Raw genomic sequence first — 21,835 nt, forward strand, 5'->3', positions numbered from 1 at the left:
TGTAGGTTTAATCACTACTTACCTTTACCATGTTTTTTGAACATTATACCCTGGGGTACATGCATACCAATACAGTATAAAATAAACGCAATGCACAAGATGCATATGTTTGATGTAAACCATGGTACTAGTCGATTGCCACATTCATGAACCATGATAGAAATCAAAGTACCACCATGGCTCCTTCATATAATAGACTAAATAAAGGTGACCCCTCTTTCATAAATAACACTCACTATTGTAAATAGAGTCAGCACCATCATGTGGGTACAACTGAAATTGCATGCTGATGTCGTGCCAACCATGTGCCTAAAACAGACTAATTGTATCCAAGGTCAAACTAAAAATTATTTAACCCTGGTGAACAAGTTTGGGGTGAATAATATTGAAGACGTTAATAGTTTTATTCAGGGGGGGATGCATTAAAGTTGATCAAAAGTGACATTAAAGTCATTTGTAAAGTTAAAAGATTTCTATTTTAAATAAATGCTGTTCTTTTTAACTTTCTATTCGTCAAAGAATCCTGAAAAAAAAACATTCATATTTTAATATTAATAATTAATATTAATAATCCTTATTGAGCAGCAAATCAGCATATTAGAATGATTTCTGAAGGATCATGTGACACTGAAAACTGGAGCAATGACTGCTGATAATTTAGCTTTGACATCACAGGAATGCAGTTTAAAATATATCAAAACAAGAAACAGTCATCTGAAATTGTAATCATATTTCACAATATTACTGTTTACTGTGTTTTAATCACATACTTTAAGTGCAGCCCTGGTGAGCATAAGAGACTTTCAATATGAAAATATCTTACTGACCACAAACGTTTGAATGGTAGCCTATTGTATGCAAAAAATAATATTGTAAGCTTTAAGAGTTTAACTTGTTCTGTATAACATACAGTATGTGCAGACAGTGCAGTGCAGGAAAGAAAAGACCCATAAATGACTAGGAAGGACAAGCCATTTTAGATCGTGTTTGGCCATTGTGATTTATTGTAAAGCTTAAATGTGTCCAAATCAATACACCAATTTGAGATTATTTCAAGAAATGGTGACAGCACATTTATGGACAGCGCAGTGAATCAATGCATCATGCAGTATTCAATGCCTGTTACTGCTTGTTGAATTGCTCACTGAATGAATAGCTTAATGGTCATTATTTGATTGGACATTTGATAAAGTGTGGTTGCCATTAAACACACACAGACAAAATTGGAGACCTTCAACTTCCATTAGAATTATGACATACCAATGAACACGAGAGAATAAGGGACCCTGATGGCGGGATTATATTGGAACATTAGATGAACTGACAGATAATTGACAATCATTGCTTGAGTGCAAGAAAACAAATATCATTAGGCTGTCAGAAAACTGTCACAATTTTAAGCAATCCGAAAAATAAAGATGTCAAGCTTGGTATTCTTTTTTTGCGGCAAGTGATTACACAAGATGAAAAGGACACACTCGGCAACACGACAATTGGAAAAGCTTAAATCCACTCAAGTAACACTCATTATATCCATTTCAATTGTTTTGAGCAACTTTCAGCATCAAATTGGCACCAGACATACTAATGACTATTAAAGATGATAAATACAGATGTGTTCATTACTATTAAATAGACACACTTTTCACAATGTACTAATTTCCAGTCAGTCATATGATACCTTTCAAAATCCTTTCCACCTCGAATAAATAATAAATAAACAAATACAGAACCATTTAAGCAGAACTGATGTTTCTTGTAGATACAAGTTTTCTAACGTTTTAAATGTGGTATTAAACTGCTTCAAAAGTTTAGGGTATGCAAGCATTTTTAAATGTCTTATGCTCACTAAGGCATGTCATCATATCATAACATTTCAAAAGTTCAAAAAGTGATTTGAAATAGAACTTTTTGAAACATAAAAAATGTCTTTACTGGCATAAAGTGGGTGTGTGTGTATGTATATATATATATATATACATACACACAAAACTGCACACTGTATGTGTGTGTGTGTGTGTGTGTGTGTGTGTACGGTGTGCAGTTTTGTATATATACAAAGAGTATATATATATATATATATGTGTGTGCTGAAATAGTGGACAGTCTCAGTGAGTCTCAGGTCTACCTGAGGGCAGGAAGTACGGGTTATCTGACAGAAAGGGCATTGCAAAGGTCTGGTATCTGTCCTGTGGAGGCGTGCTGTCATGAAGTGGGTTCCTCTTCTGTCTGGCTCTACAGTTCTGGAACCAAACCTACATTGAATTCAGTACTAGTGGTTACAATTAAATTCTAAAATCCAATGAGTCACTGTATATACTTCAGCCTCTAAATATTCTTTACCTGTATGACTCTTCTGCTCAGTCCAGTCATGTCTGCCAGCCTCTGCAGTGTCTGTGCATCAGGGTTCTTGTCTTGAATAAAGTGGGTTTGCATAATCTATGTAAATCAAATACACATGCATTCCAATATGTAAGGATTCATGAGTTGCAAACATTTGTCTGTGTTTTAGATCATAATCATACCGAAGCACATGCATAGGTACAGTCCACTTTTATCACAGGTGGAGAAGAGGCATTTTAAGCGTACCTGTAGCTGCTCCGAGGTGAATGATGTACGAGGTCTTTTGGGGGGTTTTGGGAGGTATTGTAAGGGTAAAGTTCCGTCCAAATGTATTACATTTCCTGTTATAATACAAATGGCCTTTCATTTTTAAGTAGTGCATTAATGAGAGATTGTTGTTACTAGTTAACATGTAAGATACTATTTTAATGTCCTTTTCAGTTGGTGTTATAAAACGCAGATTGTTACACATATCCAAGAAAGAATCAAAATGACCTTTGTCTGACATGTGCTGTAGATTTGGCAGCATTATGTCGTAGTGAAGGCAACAGAGAACCTGATTCTCCATCAAGCCGAATTCCTCTCCTGTTGAAAGCTGCCTTTTGCAGAAGAAGCAAGCGAAGCAGGCAAGATGATATATGTAATTTCCTGCCCTCCGAATCCAGTGATTTGCACTGACTTGCAGGCCACATCGAGTGCATTTTATGCCAAAAGTACTGGGGAAAGAATCAAGTAAAATAGAAATAAAATAAATCACTTAATTAATTATTATTTTCTTGCTGGTAACAAACTGTTTTAAAATCACAACATTTGTCAGAACAATTATGTGTTTCTCTTAAACCTAAAACAATTTATTTTATGATTTTTTTTAAGAGTTTCATCTAAATTTTCTTCTGTAATTTCATCAAAGATTGCAGGTTGTAACTTTCATTTAAAAAAATTAATTAATAAAATGTCAATTTATTTACTGTTATATAGGTTTTACAGATATAGGCCTTTTCTTATGTTATAATAGCCTATAGCATTAATGTCAGAACTTTAACTAAAATTCCTAAATCCCACTAAAACTAAAACCTTTTTTTATTATCATTATTCTTGCTGCTTTTTTAATATTTCATTGTAACTATAAAATTGTTATGTATATTTCTTACATAATGCAAATTATGCGCACATTGGCGATAGGCTAAATATATTATGAAAATGCAGTAAACCTTGCTGTCAATAAACATTTTACCTGTTATAATCCGTTCTACAGAAAATCTCTTTATTTCTGATGAAGCAGCTGTTATGTTGACTCAAGGAAGCTGCGCACACCGAGCACCGCAAACACTTCAGATGCCACGTTAATCCATTCACCTGCGTGAAGAAATAACGTAAAATATCGTCATGTCTCGTTCAAAACATATTTTTAATCGTCATATTCATTCGTTATTATAGCAGCATTAAATGTCTTCAATAAAATTATTATCACTATTATTTATGTTTCTTTCTCCGTCATGGTGAGGCACTAAGCACCTTTAGCACTTGTCGGTCCACAATTTCCGTCCCGCAGCGCTCACATATGAACAAAGATGACAGCGATGAACACCTTGATCTTTTCTCCCTCAATCTCCGACAATGACGGTTCGAGGATGACTTTGAAAAAATATATTTAGAATAAGTTACATTTATTTCGTGACAAATTAGGCTATATTTGATCTGGTTTGGAGATCAAATGGCTTAAAATAAATAAAAACCTAGGCTAATTAACCATGGTTTTACTACTAAAACAAAAACTAGCTACTAAACCATGGTAACTACAAATTAACCATTTTGCTACACTAACCATAGTAAAACTAAAACTGTGGTTATACAAACTGTATAGTAACTAATAGCCTACGCCAAAAAACATTAATTTCAGGCTACTTACCATTTCTGTGCGCGAAGACACTTGACGGAATTTAAAACCGTGTCACCAAACGCCAGTTAACATTGGTGCTGAATAAGGAGGCTTTGCTACACTTATATGAAACCAGGTCCAATTATGACAGAATCATCGATTACACTCTTAACCTCTAAGCCCTTCAGAACTGCTATAGTGTGCCATATAATAAGAGTAAGTTACAGAGAAAGTCCATATAATTAGGCCTATGATGGCTTGAAATGTTCGGACTGAAGCCAGCCAGAATGTAACATTTTAGCTGTCAGTCAAAGGCCATAATCAAAAAAAAAAAAAAAAAGAAAAAAAAAAAAGGGGGGTCGGGGATTCAATGCAGGCAGATTTTGCACCAGACTAAAATAGTGCAAAGACTATTCATTCATTGTTGTTTTTTTCTATCTTTATGTTTAATCTATCTTTATGTTTGTTTATTTATTTAGCCCATACATTTTATCCAGTATTTTTGCATTGATTGGGTGTGTGATAATGACATGGCATGATTTTTACACTGGCATTGAGGAAAATGTTGGAATTTATATTGGAAATGTGTAAAAGAGTATAGTAAAGACATTCATGAAGTGCACCTGGGAAGCACTTATCTTCATTATCATTTAAGCATGTCATTACATCAAAACATTTTTTAAGGCCATAAAAATCACACACACACAATAAATAAATAAAAATAATTAATACTGCAGTCACTTACCTACTAAAGGTCCTTCCTATGGCAAAGAATTAATTATACAACTGAGGAAATAGTAGTGGTGCCAGAAAGGTGTTTACATATAGTTTCCTGTTGATCAGACCAGAGTCAGTTATTCCTAAACACACATGGGACTGAATATGTTTAGCTGTGTAGCAGCTCTTATTATTGTAAACACATGTCAAGAATTCAAGAGTATCCTGTTAGTCCTTGTTGTGGTCCTGCATAAATAATGTTCAAGTTGACAGCATCAGATTTGGTTTTCAGAGGAACTGAGGGATTTTCAGCAATCACATTATGAAGGTAATGCAGGAGATGGTTTGATCAATGCTGGAGAAGTACATTGAACCAATAAAAGGGCTGAAAAGCTCAGATGTCTCGAACTGATGGTTGTGAAGATATTTTCTTTGCTATGTGGGGTAGGGAGGTGCAGGACATGTTTACAATAGGGTAATTTATGATAAACTTACCCTGGAGGGACAGAAGAGTGTGAGAGTTGGGGCGGTGGAACAGCCAGAGATCGTAAAAAGTCTGATTGTAAAAGTTAGCGAGGCTTTTTACTTGAGGGTCCCTTTTAACCGTTTTTTCAAGCAGCTAGAAGCCATTTAGTGGGGAAATTTCTTTCAGAAGTTTACAATGCGTTAGTTGGTTCCAAAACTGATGTGTCACACCTATTTTAAACCAGTTTTGTTTTTATGCTAGAGCCTATACTAATTTTTTAATCAGTCGTACTGTGATTGCCTACATTATCGTTCAATTTTACATGTATGCCATGCGCTTTCCTTTTAGAAGAAATGGCAGTTTTTGTGTCTATCCCATTTCCCTGAAGTTCAGCCTTCAGGGCCTTCAGCCAGAATGGTGAGCAATGATTTTGAACTATAAATTAATGTCACCTGCCTGCTGCATCAGGATGCAGTCAAATGTTAGCTTTTTCAAGTTTTGGACCTTACAGCAATGCAGGGTTTCTTTGTGTCATTTACAAAACTTATGAAACTGGTATTGCTATATTTTCATCTTGTTGGATGTATTCACAATAAGCTATGAAGACTATCATTATTATAATGATCATAATATACTTTGACACATTTGTTGACACCATATAGCGAGGTGTTAAGTAGGCTAATTTCAAAGCTACAGTATTTTGACAAAATAATGATTTTCTGATTAACTTACAAAGTGTTTTATTGGACTGTATTTGATACAACACTGTTGTAGACAGCCAGAAGATAGCCTATTTATTAAAAGATAGGCTACAGTAGCCTACTAATGCAACACAATTTTCATTATTTTGGAACCAGTCATGCAGTTTTGTTTAGACAGAGCACTGAAATAAAAGGAGATCATCATCTTCATTTCATTATCATGATTGAAATTCATCGTCCTCTTGCTGATTCTTCTTCATGAATCCGTTGATTAAAAAAAAATTAATATTGTTTTAGGCAGAGAATTTATTGGGACAATATTAGGATAAGATTGCATGTATATTTGAAGACTCAGACACACGGTGGCGCTCCAGGAATTTCCTTTCCTCCAGCTGGCTTTCTAAACTGTTAGAACCACTGTTAGTTCTGTTTTGTGGTTTAAACAGTGAGTTTGGTCTGGTATTTCATGTTGCTTCCACTCTAAAAACTGGAGTTCCTTTCGAGTGTTTTTTTTTTTTCTCTCTTTCTCATCAGTTTGCAAAAGCCTCCGCGAGTCTCTGTCAGTGCACGAACAGACTTTGGCATGCATCTGTCTTGCATGGGAAGATAAACGACATGGAATTATTTATTTGGAGTTTTTTGCTTCTTTAACACCACTTTTGAATTCTTTGTGCTTTCGTATTGTAATCATATTTTGTATTTAATACTTTTTGTGTTCCAAACTACAATGAAAGGTGAGCAATGAGCACTTTCAGAAAGTTTTATATAACAGTATGTAACAGTATAATCGTTTATATAACGAAATAATCAGATATTTCGCTTTTAGTGTTTAGCTTTTTACTGAAGTGGACGTTTATCCTGCTGCCGAGTCTCTCCTCATGTGTTGGTGAAGAAAGCCCAACTTCATCAAACATTGGTAAGTAGTTTATTATGAAGAAAAAAAATAATAAATCAAAAGCATAAATAATTTTTTTTTTTTTAAATAGTTACATAATAGTTAAATAGTTTTCATAGATATCAGTGTATAAGTTGGTCAGATAAACTAAAATGTAGTTTTAATTTTCATGTTTTCTGAATTGAATTAAGTCATTAATTTTTGTGATTTCAGGAGATTTACAAGTGATTTTCTCATTTTAATTCCTCAGCTTATTATTATTCTTTAATAATGATTTGAGTATAAGTAGCAAACATATTCTGTATACTATCTGTGTGTTATTAAACATGCTAAAGCACATAAAAGGTTCATCTCAGAGCTCTCCAGCATGACTCTTCCTTTCCTTTGCTTTTCGTGGAGGCATGTGTAAGCAGCTTTGAACAAGTCTGATCTTGGTTTGGAAGTTTTGTATGTTATCTTTGCGTCAGCCTCTCTGTTTACATATTTTAGTTTACTGAATGACTAAACTGTAGGGATTTTGTGTTTGGTGAATAGATTAAGGAATAAATATGCTAGTGGTTGTTTTCAATTTTGTCCGGTAATGGTTGTGTTTCTCTACTCACAGTTGTATGTGTATGAGCTAGAAGACTAGAGGATTTAGTTGTATAATGCAATGATGGAAAGTACTGGAGAGAGAGGGGATTCTGGTTATCTGCTGCACAATTTGTGCACACTAACCACATTTCATTCAACATTTCTTCTATTTTTGGGTTGTGTCTGTCATACTGCTGTCAAGAGAAGTAGAAGGTCATGCCACTGACAGCCATGAGCAAAGATATGATGTGTCTTGTATTTATGAATAAGCCTTATCAGGGTAAGCCTGTTGTCTCGTTCCTGTTGAGAAAAAATTACCGGTATTGAGAAAAATGTATTCAAAATCATAGTTTAACAAACCACTGGACAATGCTGTAGTTCATTAAAAGAAAAAAAATAGTGCAAAAGTCATGCAATTTCAGTCATGCTTACATGATCGTCCATTGGCATGAATCCATTGTATCTTTTAGGTAGTGTGTAAAAAATGTAATTTAAAAAAAACAAACTTGAAAATTCTCAGAGCTGCATACAAAAAGACATGATGCAATAGCCCTGATGAGGCTCATTATTGCGTAATTATGAGATATAATCTCACATCTAAACTATGCCTGAAACTCTGTAGTGAAATACATAAGGGAATGCAGGGGAGGAAGTTAAATATAACCATTCAAAGTCAAAACACCAATGAAAACTTTTACAAATTTAACTGTATTGTGGCTTGTTTCCTCCAGTGAATCCTTGTTGCTATTACCCTTGTCAAAACCGAGGGATTTGTGTTCGATATGGCCTGGACAGATATGAATGTGACTGCACCAGAACAGGCTTCTATGGAGAAAATTGCACTATACGTATGTATCTTGTCTTTTATCTCATTCTGATTGTATATTTGCACTGTACTCATTGACTGAATGTTGTCAAAACAAGTTGGACAAAAAGATGGACTTATATCACAGACTTAGCTAGGCTAACATTTCATCTGTTTGATAATGATTATAAGCTGTGTGTACATAATGGTGGTACAAAGATCTGAATTATTTAAACAGAACAATAAACTATCACAAATGTTTTGGAAGCGGACGCCTCTTTAGACACAGTCCATAATCTGTGCCCGCCTATTCCTGGCAAAGGGGAAAGGCTCAGGACCAATTTTCACTCTCCCTCAAACCCCCACATCTTTGTCAGGCTGTCCCACAGTCTGTCTCCTTTTCCGTTTCTTTTTTTCTCTTTCTATTTCCTGTCTCTCTTAACTTGTTGGCACAAATGATCTGCCGCAATAAAAGGTTTTTACGGAAAGTTCCAGGAATATTGCCATAAGCTGTTGTAATAGTCTGATTGTGTTGGATACAAAATGGGAAAAAACAATTATGCTTGTCTTATGAAAGAGCTTTGTATTCTAGAATAATTAGTTTGCTTAATTAGTGTCAGTCCAATTTGTGTAAAAGATTTCAAAGAAATTCCAGGATATCTCATACGCATGTTCACATGTATTATACCAATGTAGGGTGATTCATAATCTCACACAGTTGCACTTTCTCTTTTTTTATTAACACACTCTCTATCTGTATTGTTCTTCTGTCTTTTTCAGCCGAGTTCTGGTCACGAGTCTACCGGCTCCTGAAGCCCAGTCCTAGCATTGTCCACTACATCCTCACCCACTTTGACTGGTTATGGGACATCATCAACAGGACGTTCTTCAGGGATTGGCTCATGCACAAAGTGCTCACAGGTTAGTTACACATGCTCCGCATGGGTTGAGTGTTCGCATGTTCATAATGTTGCTCATGTTTATTTATGTGGGAACGTTATAGTCCATCTCATGAACACTTAACAATAAACATGAAACACACAACACTATCATACACTTATTTATTTAACACAAATACTTATTACATTTCGAATTTGCACCTAACATACCTGTAATTACTAAATTGTCTATTTTGTATACTGTGTTTGTGCTATTTTGCACATTGTCTATTTTGTATATTATTATCTTTATTATCTGTGTCTTGTCTTGTCACTGTCATTCTGTCGCACTGTGGAGCTTCTGTCACTAAAACAATTTCCTCGTATGTGTAAACACCTGGCAATAAAGCTAATTCTGATAAATGGGATAATGTGTGTTAGTAGATGGCAAACAAAATGTAAATATTTATTTGGTTTATAGTTAGGTTAAGTTTGCCTCTTTTGTGTAATGCAGAAATCAGTATGAAATGCCCTGTGCCCCTGTTAGAAAAAAACAGGTATATTTTGAAGCATGATAGCTGGTTTGAACTGGTTTAAGCTGGTCCGTCATGAGCTGGTTTAAGATGGTCCTGAAATGGTCCTGAGCAACTAGTTCCAGCTCAGGACCAGTTCAAACCAGCTACCATGCTTCAAAACATACCTAACCAGCATATGTTTTTTTTCAACAGGGCCTTCAGGCATGTCAAAGCATTTTTTAAAAAGGATGAATGTCTCTAAGTTTTTTGTATATTAGACTGATTCTAGAGTTTTAGAGAGCAGTCTTATACATAATTTAATTCCTGTCCTGTCTGTACTTGTCCAATAAAAAAAGCAATCTGGCCATCATTTTTTCAGTGATCCAATCTTTCAGCTTTGGCATACAAATGTCTATATTGGGTCTTTCTGTCTTCTGGCATCAGAACATTTCCGCTTCTTCAGCCGTACATGAATAGCTTCTTCCGCTGGCCTTTGGAATTATTGTGGAAAATAAGCACTGTGACCAGCAAAAGTGTGTCATTCCTACATGTTCCAATCACATCAATTTCGGTCTCTCAACGTTGTGTCAGAAGCCGACTCTATGGGGGAAACACCCTTCTCCTGAAATACTGAAGCCTGATTGAATAACGCTATTGCGTTGCAATAGCCAATGGCGTTCAAGCGCACTCATATGGGAGTGGCACCACCCCCTATATAACGTGTCGCTTGGCACTATTTCCTCAGAATCTTTCTCCTTCATACAATACGTTAGAAGCTTCTCGCCATGGATTCATCTCCGAATAAGTGGAATTTTATTACAGAATGAGTGTATATTTTTCCCCCTTCGAGCGTACCGGTGAGAACGATTTCGATTATAACTTGCGGAGTCTGTGCGGGACCCATCGAGCTCCCAGACGGACATGACTTTGCCTGGATTACGAGTCCGAATCTCTAACCATTAGACCACGACTTCCCAAAAACCTAAAACCTAAAACCTAGTTTACCTGTTCACAAAAATCACAAGTGGGGTATTATTTGTATTATTTGTGGGTTGTATTTTATGTCATACAATAAAACAAAACTGAAAATATCTTGAGCTTGTGTTAATCACAGACCTTATTTCAGCAATTTAACCAAAAACCAATTCAGAGAACCCACTGACCTCAGGATTATGCAAAATGCTAACTTATTTCCAGGTTAGCATAATGGCAAAATACATTGAATTGAGTGATCCAACTCCAACTTTCACTTTACTCAGCCACTGTTCCAGTGTAAAAACTTCTTAAGCTTGGTCTTCAATTCTTTTTAGGGGAAGAGGAGAATATGTTCACTCACAGAGTGTAAACATCAATGTTTTATCAGCACAGACAGACATTAAAGTCACGTGTAGTTTAGACAGAAATTATGTTTAATGTCTCAGTCGATAGATTAGATGTTGTCTGTTTCCTTTGCTTTGGCAAAACTGTCTGTAATTGAAATGGCTTGGATGTAGTTCAGATGGTGGTGTGTCTGACCAGGGCTTTCTATTATTGTGATTTATCGTACTCTGCAGTGGTTGTCAGAGCAAATTTGGGTGTGAATGAATTTGGCCTAATTGTTTTTCTTTTCTTGTGAAGGGAGTCTCCTTTAACTCAGCATCCTTCCCTTATTTACTGAGTCGCCACTTTGTTTTAATTGGCCCCTTTTCTAATGTACAGCCCCTTTTTTATCATTTCCTCCCAGTTGGCTGTAAAGACATTCAAGTCAGTTAGGCTTTATGTAGTGTAAATGTGGTTGCAAGATACACCAGAGTCACAGGAGGCTATCATTTCAATCTGTGCTCATTTTGAGCCCCGTGGTTACCATGGCAATGCTCATGTACTCTGCAAGAGGCCCTCAAATTCCTCTTGTTCTTCACACTACTGTGGGCCAAAATATTTTCTTGTGTGAGCCAAGGTACTTGTTGTTCCAGGAAAGTGTAATAGAGAGCAAGTTAGTTCAGAATAAGGCTACCTGTGTGGAGTTGTTTTTATTGTTTTGTTTTTTAAAAAATAGTTGATACCTCCCTTTTAAATTAGTAAAACTTTTATGCACCTCCATATTACCCACAATATTAGCTGCATATTTATTGAATACCTGGCATGTGGAAAACTTCAGTTTTCACAATTTAGTTGTTTCTGTGAAGAGTATAACTTTCATTATTTTAAATAAAACATTAAAAAACATTGTTCTCTATATATTATCTGTTGCTTACAAAATTATACAAAATTGAAAAAAAAAAAGAATAATTAAAAATAAAAGTGATATGAAAGGAAAGGAAAAAGATAGGAAATGAAATAAACATTTCCTTATAATATCTTATATGATGTTTTGATGTGGGATGAGAGGATTGAAATTGAAAACACTTAAATGTTGCTGCTTTAAAACAATTTGTATTATATAAAACGCTATGTAAGTAAAGGTGACTTGACTTGATAAAGAGACCATAAAAGTAGCCCTTGTGTTATTGATTTGTGTGCATTATTCCAAGTTATCTTAAGTCAGTTGATTACTTTACTTTGAAAGCAGACTGAAATGTAATTTTGTCATTGCCTACAAAAAACTGAATTGTACACTCAACACCATATAAGGAGTAGAAGGCAGAGCAGAAGACACTGCACTCAGACCTTACTGGTTCTCACATGTGTAATTTACACCACAGATTTGAATGTGAAAGTGAATGAAATTTGGAAACTAGAAGTCCCCTGTGCTCTCTTACAGTACCTCTGCCCTTCATTTTGAAAACCACAGCTGTATGCGAAGATTATGTTTTGAATTATGTTGCGAATTGTTTGTTTGTTGTAAATCTTTTGGCTGTACAACCATAGATAGGGAGGTAGATGTGCAAGAAATATATCACATAAATATTTGCACAGTCCAGAGTCAGTAAAATCCTTAATGTTTTTAAGTTGTTGGCTTTCAACCAGAGAAAATAACTAAGATCTACAGATATATATATATAACAGCAAATAAGATGTATACATAGTTTCTGGCCTTTGTTTCACTGTTTTTCTAGATATTGTTTTGTCTGATGGTGTTTTTAAATATTTCTTCCCATTACAGTAAGAGCCAACTTAATCCCAAGTCCCGCAACATACAATTCCAAATATGACTACTTGAACTGGGAAGCGTATTCCAACATCACCTACTACACAAGAATTCTTCCCCCAGTCCCTCAGGACTGCCCCTTGCCAATGGGAACCAAAGGTAAGAGACTATAATCAAAATTTACCCCAAATCACTAGCGTCTCTTCCTTCTGAAGGACACGTGATCTAAAAAATGCATTTTTCCTCTTAAGAAACGATATTAAAATGCTCCAAGTATATAAGTGTACTAAAGTCACCGGAAATACCTTGTCTTCTGAGGCTGCGGTAAAACCATTCCATGTGTCTCTCAGGAAAAATTAAGCTTCCAGACCCCAAGCTTCTGGCAGAGAAGTTCCTGTTAAGGCGGAATTTCAGACAGGACCCTCAGGGAACAAATTTAATGTTCGCATTTTTTGCTCAGCACTTCACGCACCAGTTTTTTAAGACTCACAACCGTCTTGGACTTGGGTTCACAAAAGGCTTGGCTCATGGGGTGAGTCACAGTTTTTACAATTTAACATTTTATCTCTCAAGTAACCAATAATTTAAAGTGTTTGATGGCTCTACCTGCAGGAAAGAGCTTTTAAAAGTCTGTGCAGATGGTTTTTGTTAATGAGAGAGATGATAAAATGTTTCTTTTGGACACTGAAGACCTTGGGCAGAGAAATAACTTAATGTTGTTTTTTCACAGTGGTATGAGCAGGAACTATGTCAACACTCATGTTACATATAGTGTTGGAAGGAATGGGGGAAGGGCCAACAAATCTTTATCTCATTGTCTGCACACAAGCATTACATGATATACTATTTTACTGTACAAAAGCTAAGAGGTATATTTTAGTACTTTATTTAACCCTAAATGGTATATATTAATTCCCTGAAGGTACATATCAGTACTATAAAATAGCATATTGGTATCTTTTGAAATGGTACCGCACCAGTGACGGTTTCATAACTTTTATTATGAAAGTTTGTGTAAGTGTTGTGAAAGGGTACTTTTTTGAATAATTAAGTTTTGTTCAGTATCAGCTTATTGGAGTGTCTGTATTTGATTGCATATTGAAAACTAGGTGGATGCTGGACACATTTATGGAGATACTCTTGATCGCCAGCTGGACCTCAGACTGCACAAAGATGGGAAGTTGAAGTACCAGGTACCGTTCACCAGTTAAACGTCAGGCATGCTGTGTGGAGTCATCAGTCGTGCTAGGCTGAGCATGTCTCCAAGTAAACGTGATATGTATTTCTGTTCGTTTCTCATTCAAGAAAGACAAGCTAAATTAATTTGTACATATTTGTAAAACATGTAAATATGCTCTCTCATTCTGAGGATTACAGTGGATTCCAATAGCTTCACTTTCACCATTCTTATACCATAAAACAACAGCTTATCCTGAATCATATTTACCTGTTTTACAAATGATATACAGATTCTTTCTGCTCGTGTTTCATTAATGAGGCCCTGTGCTTTTTCAGTTGCTTCATTTTGCAGCTGTGTGCAAGTATTTCCTTCTGAATGTCTGTGTAAGATTTTGCAAGCTGTTTAGTATAGTCTCTTGTGTGATTAGGCCATATAGTTCACTAATCGAAACCTTTTAAAGAGATTTCAGGAAAGAAAATCTCATTTGATCAAAAAATACAATAAAATAGTAATATTGTGAAATTTTTGTAAAATTTAAAATAACTGGGTAACACTTTATTTTAATAGAAATATTTATTTCAACTACATGTCAACTAGCAGTCATTAGAGTATTAGTAGACTGTCTGCTTAATATCTTCTAACACTTTATTTTGATGGGTCCGCAACATACAACATACTGACAATGAGAAACTTTGCAAGTACTGTACTGACCTGAATATAAGACGACCCCCCTTTTTTCAGATGTACCTGTTTTAAAATCACTTACAGAGGAAGTTTGGTCCCATCAGGCTAACATGACAGTCACAACTCATGCCGCTGTAAGCTTTTCTTTTTTCTTTTGTTTTCACTCGCGATCTTTACAACACACATTACATTACATATGTGACCCTGGACCACAAAACCAGTCTTAAGTCTCTGGGGTATATTTGTAGCAATAGCCAAAAATACATTGTATGGGTCAAAATTATCCATTTTTCTTTTATGCCAAAAATCATTAGGATATTAAGTAAAGATCATGTTCCATGAAGATATTTTGTACATTTCTTACTGTAAATGTATCAAAACTTAATTTTTGATTAGTAATATGCATTGCTAAGAACTCCATTTGGACAACTTTAAAGGCGATTTTCTCAATATTTTGATTTTTTTGCACCCTCAGATTCCAGATTTTCAAATAGTTGTATCTCGGCCAAATATTGTCTGATCCTAACAAACCATACATCAATGGAAAGCTTATTTATTCAGCTTTCATATGATGTATAAATCTCAGTTTCGAAAAATTGACACTTAAGACTGGTTTTGTCGTCCAGAGTCACATATTTCATGGCACACTCGTTTTACACTTATTTGGCGCCACCTATTGTTGTGGGTGTATTATTGACATGTCAAAGTCTAGTCCCTGAATATAAGACGACCGTTTTTTTTTCACATGTATTTCCAAGAAAAAAAAACATTGTCTTATATTCGGGTCAATACGGTATATGTCAACTAACCTAACAGTCTGCTCTGAGAGTTAGTAGACATGTAGTTGCAAATGAATGAGAATTAGTTGACATGTAGTTACAGAGTTACTTATAGTTAGTAGACTGTCTAAAGTGGACTATCAAAATGAAGTGTAATCAATAACTGTTCTCTGTTTTGATATATTTTAAAATATAATTTATTCCTGTCACGGCAAAACCGAATTTTCAGCAGCCAACTCCAGTCTTCAGTATCATATGATTGTTCAGAAATCATTACAGCATTTTACAATAATTTTTTCTGTTTGGCTCTGATGTAGGTGGTCAATGGTGAGATGTACCCCCCCACAGTGCTAGATGCACCGGTCAAAATGAGCTACCCGCCGTCTGTCCCACCGGAGCAGCAGTTGGCCATTGGGCAAGAAGTGTTTGGCCTGCTGCCGGGTCTCAGTATGTACGCCACATTGTGGCTGCGTGAGCACAACCGTGTGTGTGATATCCTGAAACAAGAACATCCTACCTGGGGGGATGAGCAGCTGTTTCAGACCACCAGGCTCATTATTATAGGTAAAGATTTCCTCAAATCCTGTGGCTATTATTTTGCTTGGGAACCTTTAGTTGATATAATATAGGACTGTTACAACAAATTAATATCAAAATGGGCATATTGCAATAACTATGTTGAGACATTAAATATATATTACATTGAAAATAATGTACTTATGTACTTATAATTTAAATAAGAATGCAATTTAAATTCCAGTTCCTGTTCCTAAATTTGAATTGAAATGAATAGGATGCAGAACTGCTGTTATTAAAATTTGGATTAGGAATAAGAATTACAAGTTACAAGTACAAAAAAAAGTTTAATTGCGCTAAGTGTTGTTTTTATATTTAAAATTATATGTCTATAATTTCTATAAAAATACAATTATTATTATTAGTTTATATTATATTAAATGATATAAAATTATACTAAAATATAAAATTATATAATAAAAGTATATAATAATAATTTATTATAAAAAATTATTACATTTATTTATATATATATATATATATATATATATATAATTAAATTACTAATGTTATGTGATAATCTTTTTCAAACCCTGAATATCTTCTAAGTTTTACAAAAGTGCTTATAGTTCTCCACTGTGCAACACTATTTACATGTTTGTATTTACTAATTCAAAAAAAAATTTGAATTGTAAAACTCAAGGTGAGACCATTCGTATTGTGATCGAGGACTATGTGCAGCATCTGAGTGGTTACCGGCTGAAGCTCCGCTTTGATCCCGCGCTGCTGTTCACCTCACAGTTCCAGTACCAGAACCGCATTTCTGTGGAGTTCAATCAGCTTTACCACTGGCACCCGCTCATGCCTGACAGCTTCCAAATCGATGGACAAGACATTCACTACCCTCAGTTCATTTTCAACACCTCTATCCTCACCCACTACGGGGTGGAGAAACTGGTTGAGGCCTTCTCAACCCAACCCGCGGGACAGGTAATGGCACCATGAGGGCTGTGGGGGGGGTTTAATGACCTAAACATTACATTACATTTAGTCATTTAGCAGACGCTTTTATCCAAAGTGACTTATAAATGAGGACAATAGAAGCAATCAAAACCAACAAAAGAGCAACAACATGCAAGCACTATGACAAGTCTCGGTTAGCCTAGCGCAGTAAATGTAGCAAGGTTTTTTGTTTTGTTTTTTTAAAGAAAACAAGTAGATAGAATATAGAAAAAAGAAGCCTAGTGTTTTTTTTTTTTTTTTAAAGAAACAAGTAGATAGACTTGCAGAACACAAGCTTCTAGAGGGCACATAGGTCTGAAGTAAAGGGTGACACGGGAGTGGATTTTCAAACCTCTCCTGTCCCACTCCCACAAAAAAAAAAACCTGTCCCGTCCCGATCCCACAAAAAAACGGGGAACATCCTGTCCCGTCCCAATCCCGGAAGAATGACTCCCATTCCCTCCCACTCCCGTGTTGTGTGTTTTTTGTTTGTTTTTTAGGCCAGAATCTGTCAGTTACAGTAAAAATACAGTACAGTTCACAGCATGCCCACCTTAATTGAATAAAAATCCAAAATGTAGTTTTTTGTTATTATGTTGAACTGAAAGCCAGCTTAAACAATGCACAGTGTGCATTGCACACACATTAAATTTCATGTAAATCATCCATGCTAACACACGTTTTCTATTAAAAAAAAATTTCATTTGAAAATAGACATTTCAGTCTCTATAGATGTATTTTTCATACATGGAGTTTCGAAGTTTCTCGCTCAAAAAAACATCTGTTCCAAAAGAAAAACAAAGAAATCCTGTTTCATAATGAGGTGCAATGACCCCTTGGGTTTGTGTCTGGGCTATATTTCCTTAAGGAAGTCAGTATATTGTAGGTTCTTAAGTCTTAGTCTGTTTTTGTCATTTCAAGGGTCATTTCCAATGAGTTTACCACGCTCATCTATTGAAACATGTCTGAGAATGTTTTATCACAGGGGGACATGGAAGAGTTCTCAAGATCCTAAAGGAATATTCCACCCAAAAATGACGACAACCTCAGTTTGTGTTCACAAAAGAAAGAGCAAGATAGCAAGAGGGTGAGGAAATGATAAGAGAATTCTCATTTTTGGGTGGAATATATGTGGACTAGAGATTACCTGAGCAGGTTTAGGCAGAAATATTTGCAGTGTTTACAGTTAAAGTGTGAGGTTTAATCTGACTGATATGTTGCTGAGAAACTGATATGACAGGATTATTTCTTTTAGATAATCAGTAAGCCTTTTCCTTCATAACATAATCAGGTTTATGAGTAGGATCACACCAAATATGTGCCTGCAGAATATCAACAAAAGCTCTGTAAAACCTGAACTGATGTTGGCCTTATTTGTAATAGATCAAAGTATAATTTCACTACTAAAATGTTATTTTTTGTAATTAAAGTTAAAGAGGGCTTCTTTTGTATTTTTAATCATAAATCTCTTTGTGTTGTGACAGATTGGAGGTGGCCATAATATTCACCCAGTGGTGCTCAAAGTAGCTGAGGGGGTCATCATTGAATCAAGGGAGCTTCGACTTCGGCCCTTTAATGAATATCGCAAGAGATTCAATCTGAAACCCTACACGTCATTCTCAGAATTGACAGGTATGATAGTTCTACCAATTTTAAAGCTTCATTTTCAAATTAAAATCACAAGGGAAGACAAATCATCATTTATCGATGCCTTTAAAGAGCTTCTTGTCTTTTTATCATTATTTTAAATGGTGTAATGAGAGAAATGAGTACATGTTGAAAATTGAGGATCAAGTTTTAATTCTTGGATTATACCAGAAATTAAAATTTGCTAAAAAAAAAAAAGAAAAAAAAAGGACTCTTTTTGCTTCTTCATTTCAACAGATTTTTGATAAATTAAGCATTATATCACTTGCTCACCAATGGATCTTCTGCAGTGAATGGGTGCCGTCAAATTAGAGTCCAAAGTGTAAATAAAACATCACAATAATCCACAAGTAATCCACATGACTCAAGTCTATCAATTAACATCTTGTGAAGTGAAAGGCTATGTATTTGTCATAAATGAATCCATCAAGATTCAAAAGACCATTGCTTCTATCGAAAACGTCATCGGATGCCCATTTTCCACAAGTTGATATGATTCTTTAGGGTCTTAATGAAAAGTCAATAACATACTTTAGTTAAAATTTCTCAATGGTAGTGTAAAAAACACCTTTTTTACCCTGTCAAAATCAGCTCTGTTTTCAGCGAGCTGTTTTTTAGTCCATGTTGCTTTAAATGCTAATGAGTTCTGCTGACTCTGCCCCTCTCTTCCGTGGGGTGACGAGCAGTACTGTTTACTTTAGCCGCGAAACTGGCTAACTAGCACATTATTAGGAAAGGCGATTTGCAAAGATTCATTAAAAAAACCTTATACTCACTTCTGTAGATGAAGCTGGATCACGAATGATTCGCGCGAACATAGACGCATTTAGGCAGATCGGCGCATTCCCTTCAAAACAAAAGTAACGTTAATCCTCTGCGTCTTCAGCGGCTCAGATGTAAGGAGTAACTAGCTTAATCGGAGACATCTTGTCTTCCCCTGCACCGGAGTCGACACAATGGCAGACAGTTCACAGCTAACTCAGTGCGGGTCTAAGGTAAGACGGCCTTGTCAATCAACTATCATGAGACATTCTGACAGGAATCTCAGAATAGCCTGATTTGAGAAAGGGAAATTTTAAATATGGATTAAAAAAAACACTGGGTGGATTTTTATCATTATAGGATGGATGTGTACACGCACTTCCAACACACATTTATGTTCAAACAACTTGTAAAGTGAATTTTTGCATCCGATGACCCTCTTAAGTCTGAGTCAGGAGAGATACATGCACAAACCAAGCACCGTTTATAAGTGAAAACAGTCCAAAACAGTTCTAAACAAATATGTTGGCAGATTTAGATGTGAGAGGACAACAGGAAGTGAACTTTTTCACTGGTATTATTATGTACGGATCATGGAGTGGTCTTTTGGCCAAAAGTGAAGGTTTAAAGTTAAAACTCCCCATGGATGGATTTTTTTTCTTACAAACACACAGCTTTTCATTTCACAAGAAATTAATTGATAGACTGAAGTTAAGTAGGCTTTTTGTGGATTATTGTGATGTTTTTATCAGCTGTTTGGAATCTAATTCTGACGGCACCCATTCACTGCAGATGATCCATTGGTGAGCAAGTGATGTAATGCAAAATTTCTCCAAATCTGTTCTGACGAAGAAACAAACTCATCTACTCTATCTTGGATGGCCTGAGAGTAAATACATTTTCGGCTAATTTTCATTTTTGGGTGAACTATTCCTTTGAATGTTTAAACATTATGAGTGGGTGGTTATCACACAACACTTGAACTACCCACCTGACCACATATTAATGTATTTATGTTTTACAGGAGAAGAAGAGATGGCTAAAGAACTAGAGGAACTGTATGGTGATATTGATGCTCTGGAGTTCTACCCAGCTCTTTTGCTAGAGAAGACACGATCTGGTGTGATATTTGGTGAAAGCATGGTGGAAATGGGGGCCCCTTTTTCCCTAAAAGGCCTCTTGGGGAATCCTATTTGCTCCCCTGAGTACTGGAAGCCCAGTACATTTGGGGGGAAGACAGGTTTTGATATAGTTAATTCTGCTACTTTGAAGAAACTGGTTTGCCTCAATACAAAATGGTGTCCATATGTGTCTTTCCATACTCCTCCACCAGATTATAAACATCAGAGGACATCTCACGGTGAACTTTAGCACAATGTACTTCTGGAATTTGTTTTATATCACTGATCAAAAATTTGACTTCTAATTACGGATGTAAATGACAATGAATTATCTTGTAAATCAGAACTGAATTAGTAATGACAATTATTAGAGTTGTTATTTGTAACAAGGTGACTGAAGAATTCATTTTCATAGTATTATAATATCATTAACATGTTTTGGATGATGAAAGAATGTTTATTACAACATACATGAGCAATTTATGGATTTAATTGACCCTTTGCTAAGCCCTGCCATAAAAACATTTCTTAAAGGGATAGTTCACCCAAAAATGAAAATTTTATGTTTATCTGCTTACCCCCCAGGGCATCCAAGATGTAGGTGACTTTGTTTCTTCAGTAGAACACAAACGAAGATGTTTAACTCAAACCGTTGCAGTCTGTCAGTCATATAATGGCATAAATGGGATCCACAGCTTTGAGAGTCAAAAAAACATACACTGACAAAACCAAATTAAACCCTGCGGCTCGTGACGATACATTGAGGTCTTTAGACACGAAACGATCGGTCTGTGCAAGAAACTGAACAGACCATTGACACTCCTAATTGAGATTGAAGATAGAGTGTCAATGGTCCATTTGAGAGACAGGTAGCGGTAATACACTTTCTGCGATCAACCGTAAAGCAAGAAGAAGAAGACGCGTAACGCGCCGGCTGTTGCGGACGCGCTCAGGACAGTTGGACATTGCGGTGGATCAAATACTGTTCAGTTTCTTGGACAGACCGATCGTTTCGTGTCTTAAGACGTCAATATATCGTCACGAGCCACAGGGTTTAATTTGGTTTTGTCGGTGTATGTTTTTTTGACTCTCAAAGCCATGGAGCCCATTAACTGACATTATATGACTGACAGACTGCAACGGTTTGAGTTAAAAATCTTCGTTTGTGTTCTACTGAAGAAACAAAGTCACCTACATCTTGGATGCCCTGGGGGTAAGCAGATAAACATCAAATTTTCATTTTTGGGTGAACTATCCCTTTAAGCAACTGTTGCCATCTGCCAGCTTTCCCACCTGCTTTAAGAG

The 21,835-nt window shown here is 35.8% G+C and overlaps 2 protein-coding genes across 3 annotated transcripts; one reads left to right on the plus strand and one right to left on the minus strand.

Moving 5' to 3' along the window:
- Positions 1 to 2,035: 2,035 nt before the first annotated feature.
- lhx6b (LIM homeobox 6b) lies at positions 2,036 to 4,263 on the minus strand. The gene is made up of 7 exons (XM_058775226.1): positions 4,253 to 4,263; positions 3,859 to 3,978; positions 3,578 to 3,699; positions 2,839 to 3,059; positions 2,590 to 2,684; positions 2,344 to 2,439; positions 2,036 to 2,255 (listed from the first exon to the last, which is right to left on the minus strand). The coding sequence occupies exons 1-7, from the start codon at positions 4,253 to 4,255 to the stop codon at positions 2,109 to 2,111; spliced, it is 804 nt and encodes a 267-aa protein (XP_058631209.1). The 5' UTR covers positions 4,256 to 4,263; the 3' UTR covers positions 2,036 to 2,108.
- Positions 4,264 to 6,523: 2,260 nt separating this feature from the next.
- On the plus strand, positions 6,524 to 21,127 carry ptgs1 (prostaglandin-endoperoxide synthase 1). Of its 2 annotated transcripts, none has more exons than XM_058775221.1 (11): positions 6,524 to 6,840; positions 6,918 to 7,022; positions 8,306 to 8,422; positions 9,160 to 9,300; positions 12,855 to 12,998; positions 13,190 to 13,371; positions 13,949 to 14,032; positions 15,800 to 16,046; positions 16,702 to 16,988; positions 18,485 to 18,632; positions 20,434 to 21,127. In XM_058775221.1, exons 1-11 carry the CDS (start codon positions 6,834 to 6,836, stop codon positions 20,778 to 20,780), a joined length of 1,809 nt encoding a protein of 602 aa, XP_058631204.1. In that variant the 5' UTR covers positions 6,524 to 6,833; the 3' UTR covers positions 20,781 to 21,127. The 2 variants fall into 2 exon arrangements, with proteins under 2 accessions (XP_058631204.1, XP_058631205.1); XM_058775222.1 differs by having other exon boundaries at positions 6,525 to 6,840; positions 6,933 to 7,022.
- The last annotated feature ends 708 nt before the right edge of the window (positions 21,128 to 21,835 follow it).

Source organism: Onychostoma macrolepis, chromosome 05 (genome assembly GCF_012432095.1).
Source record: "Onychostoma macrolepis isolate SWU-2019 chromosome 05, ASM1243209v1, whole genome shotgun sequence".
Taxonomy (NCBI): Eukaryota; Metazoa; Chordata; class Actinopteri; order Cypriniformes; family Cyprinidae; genus Onychostoma; species Onychostoma macrolepis.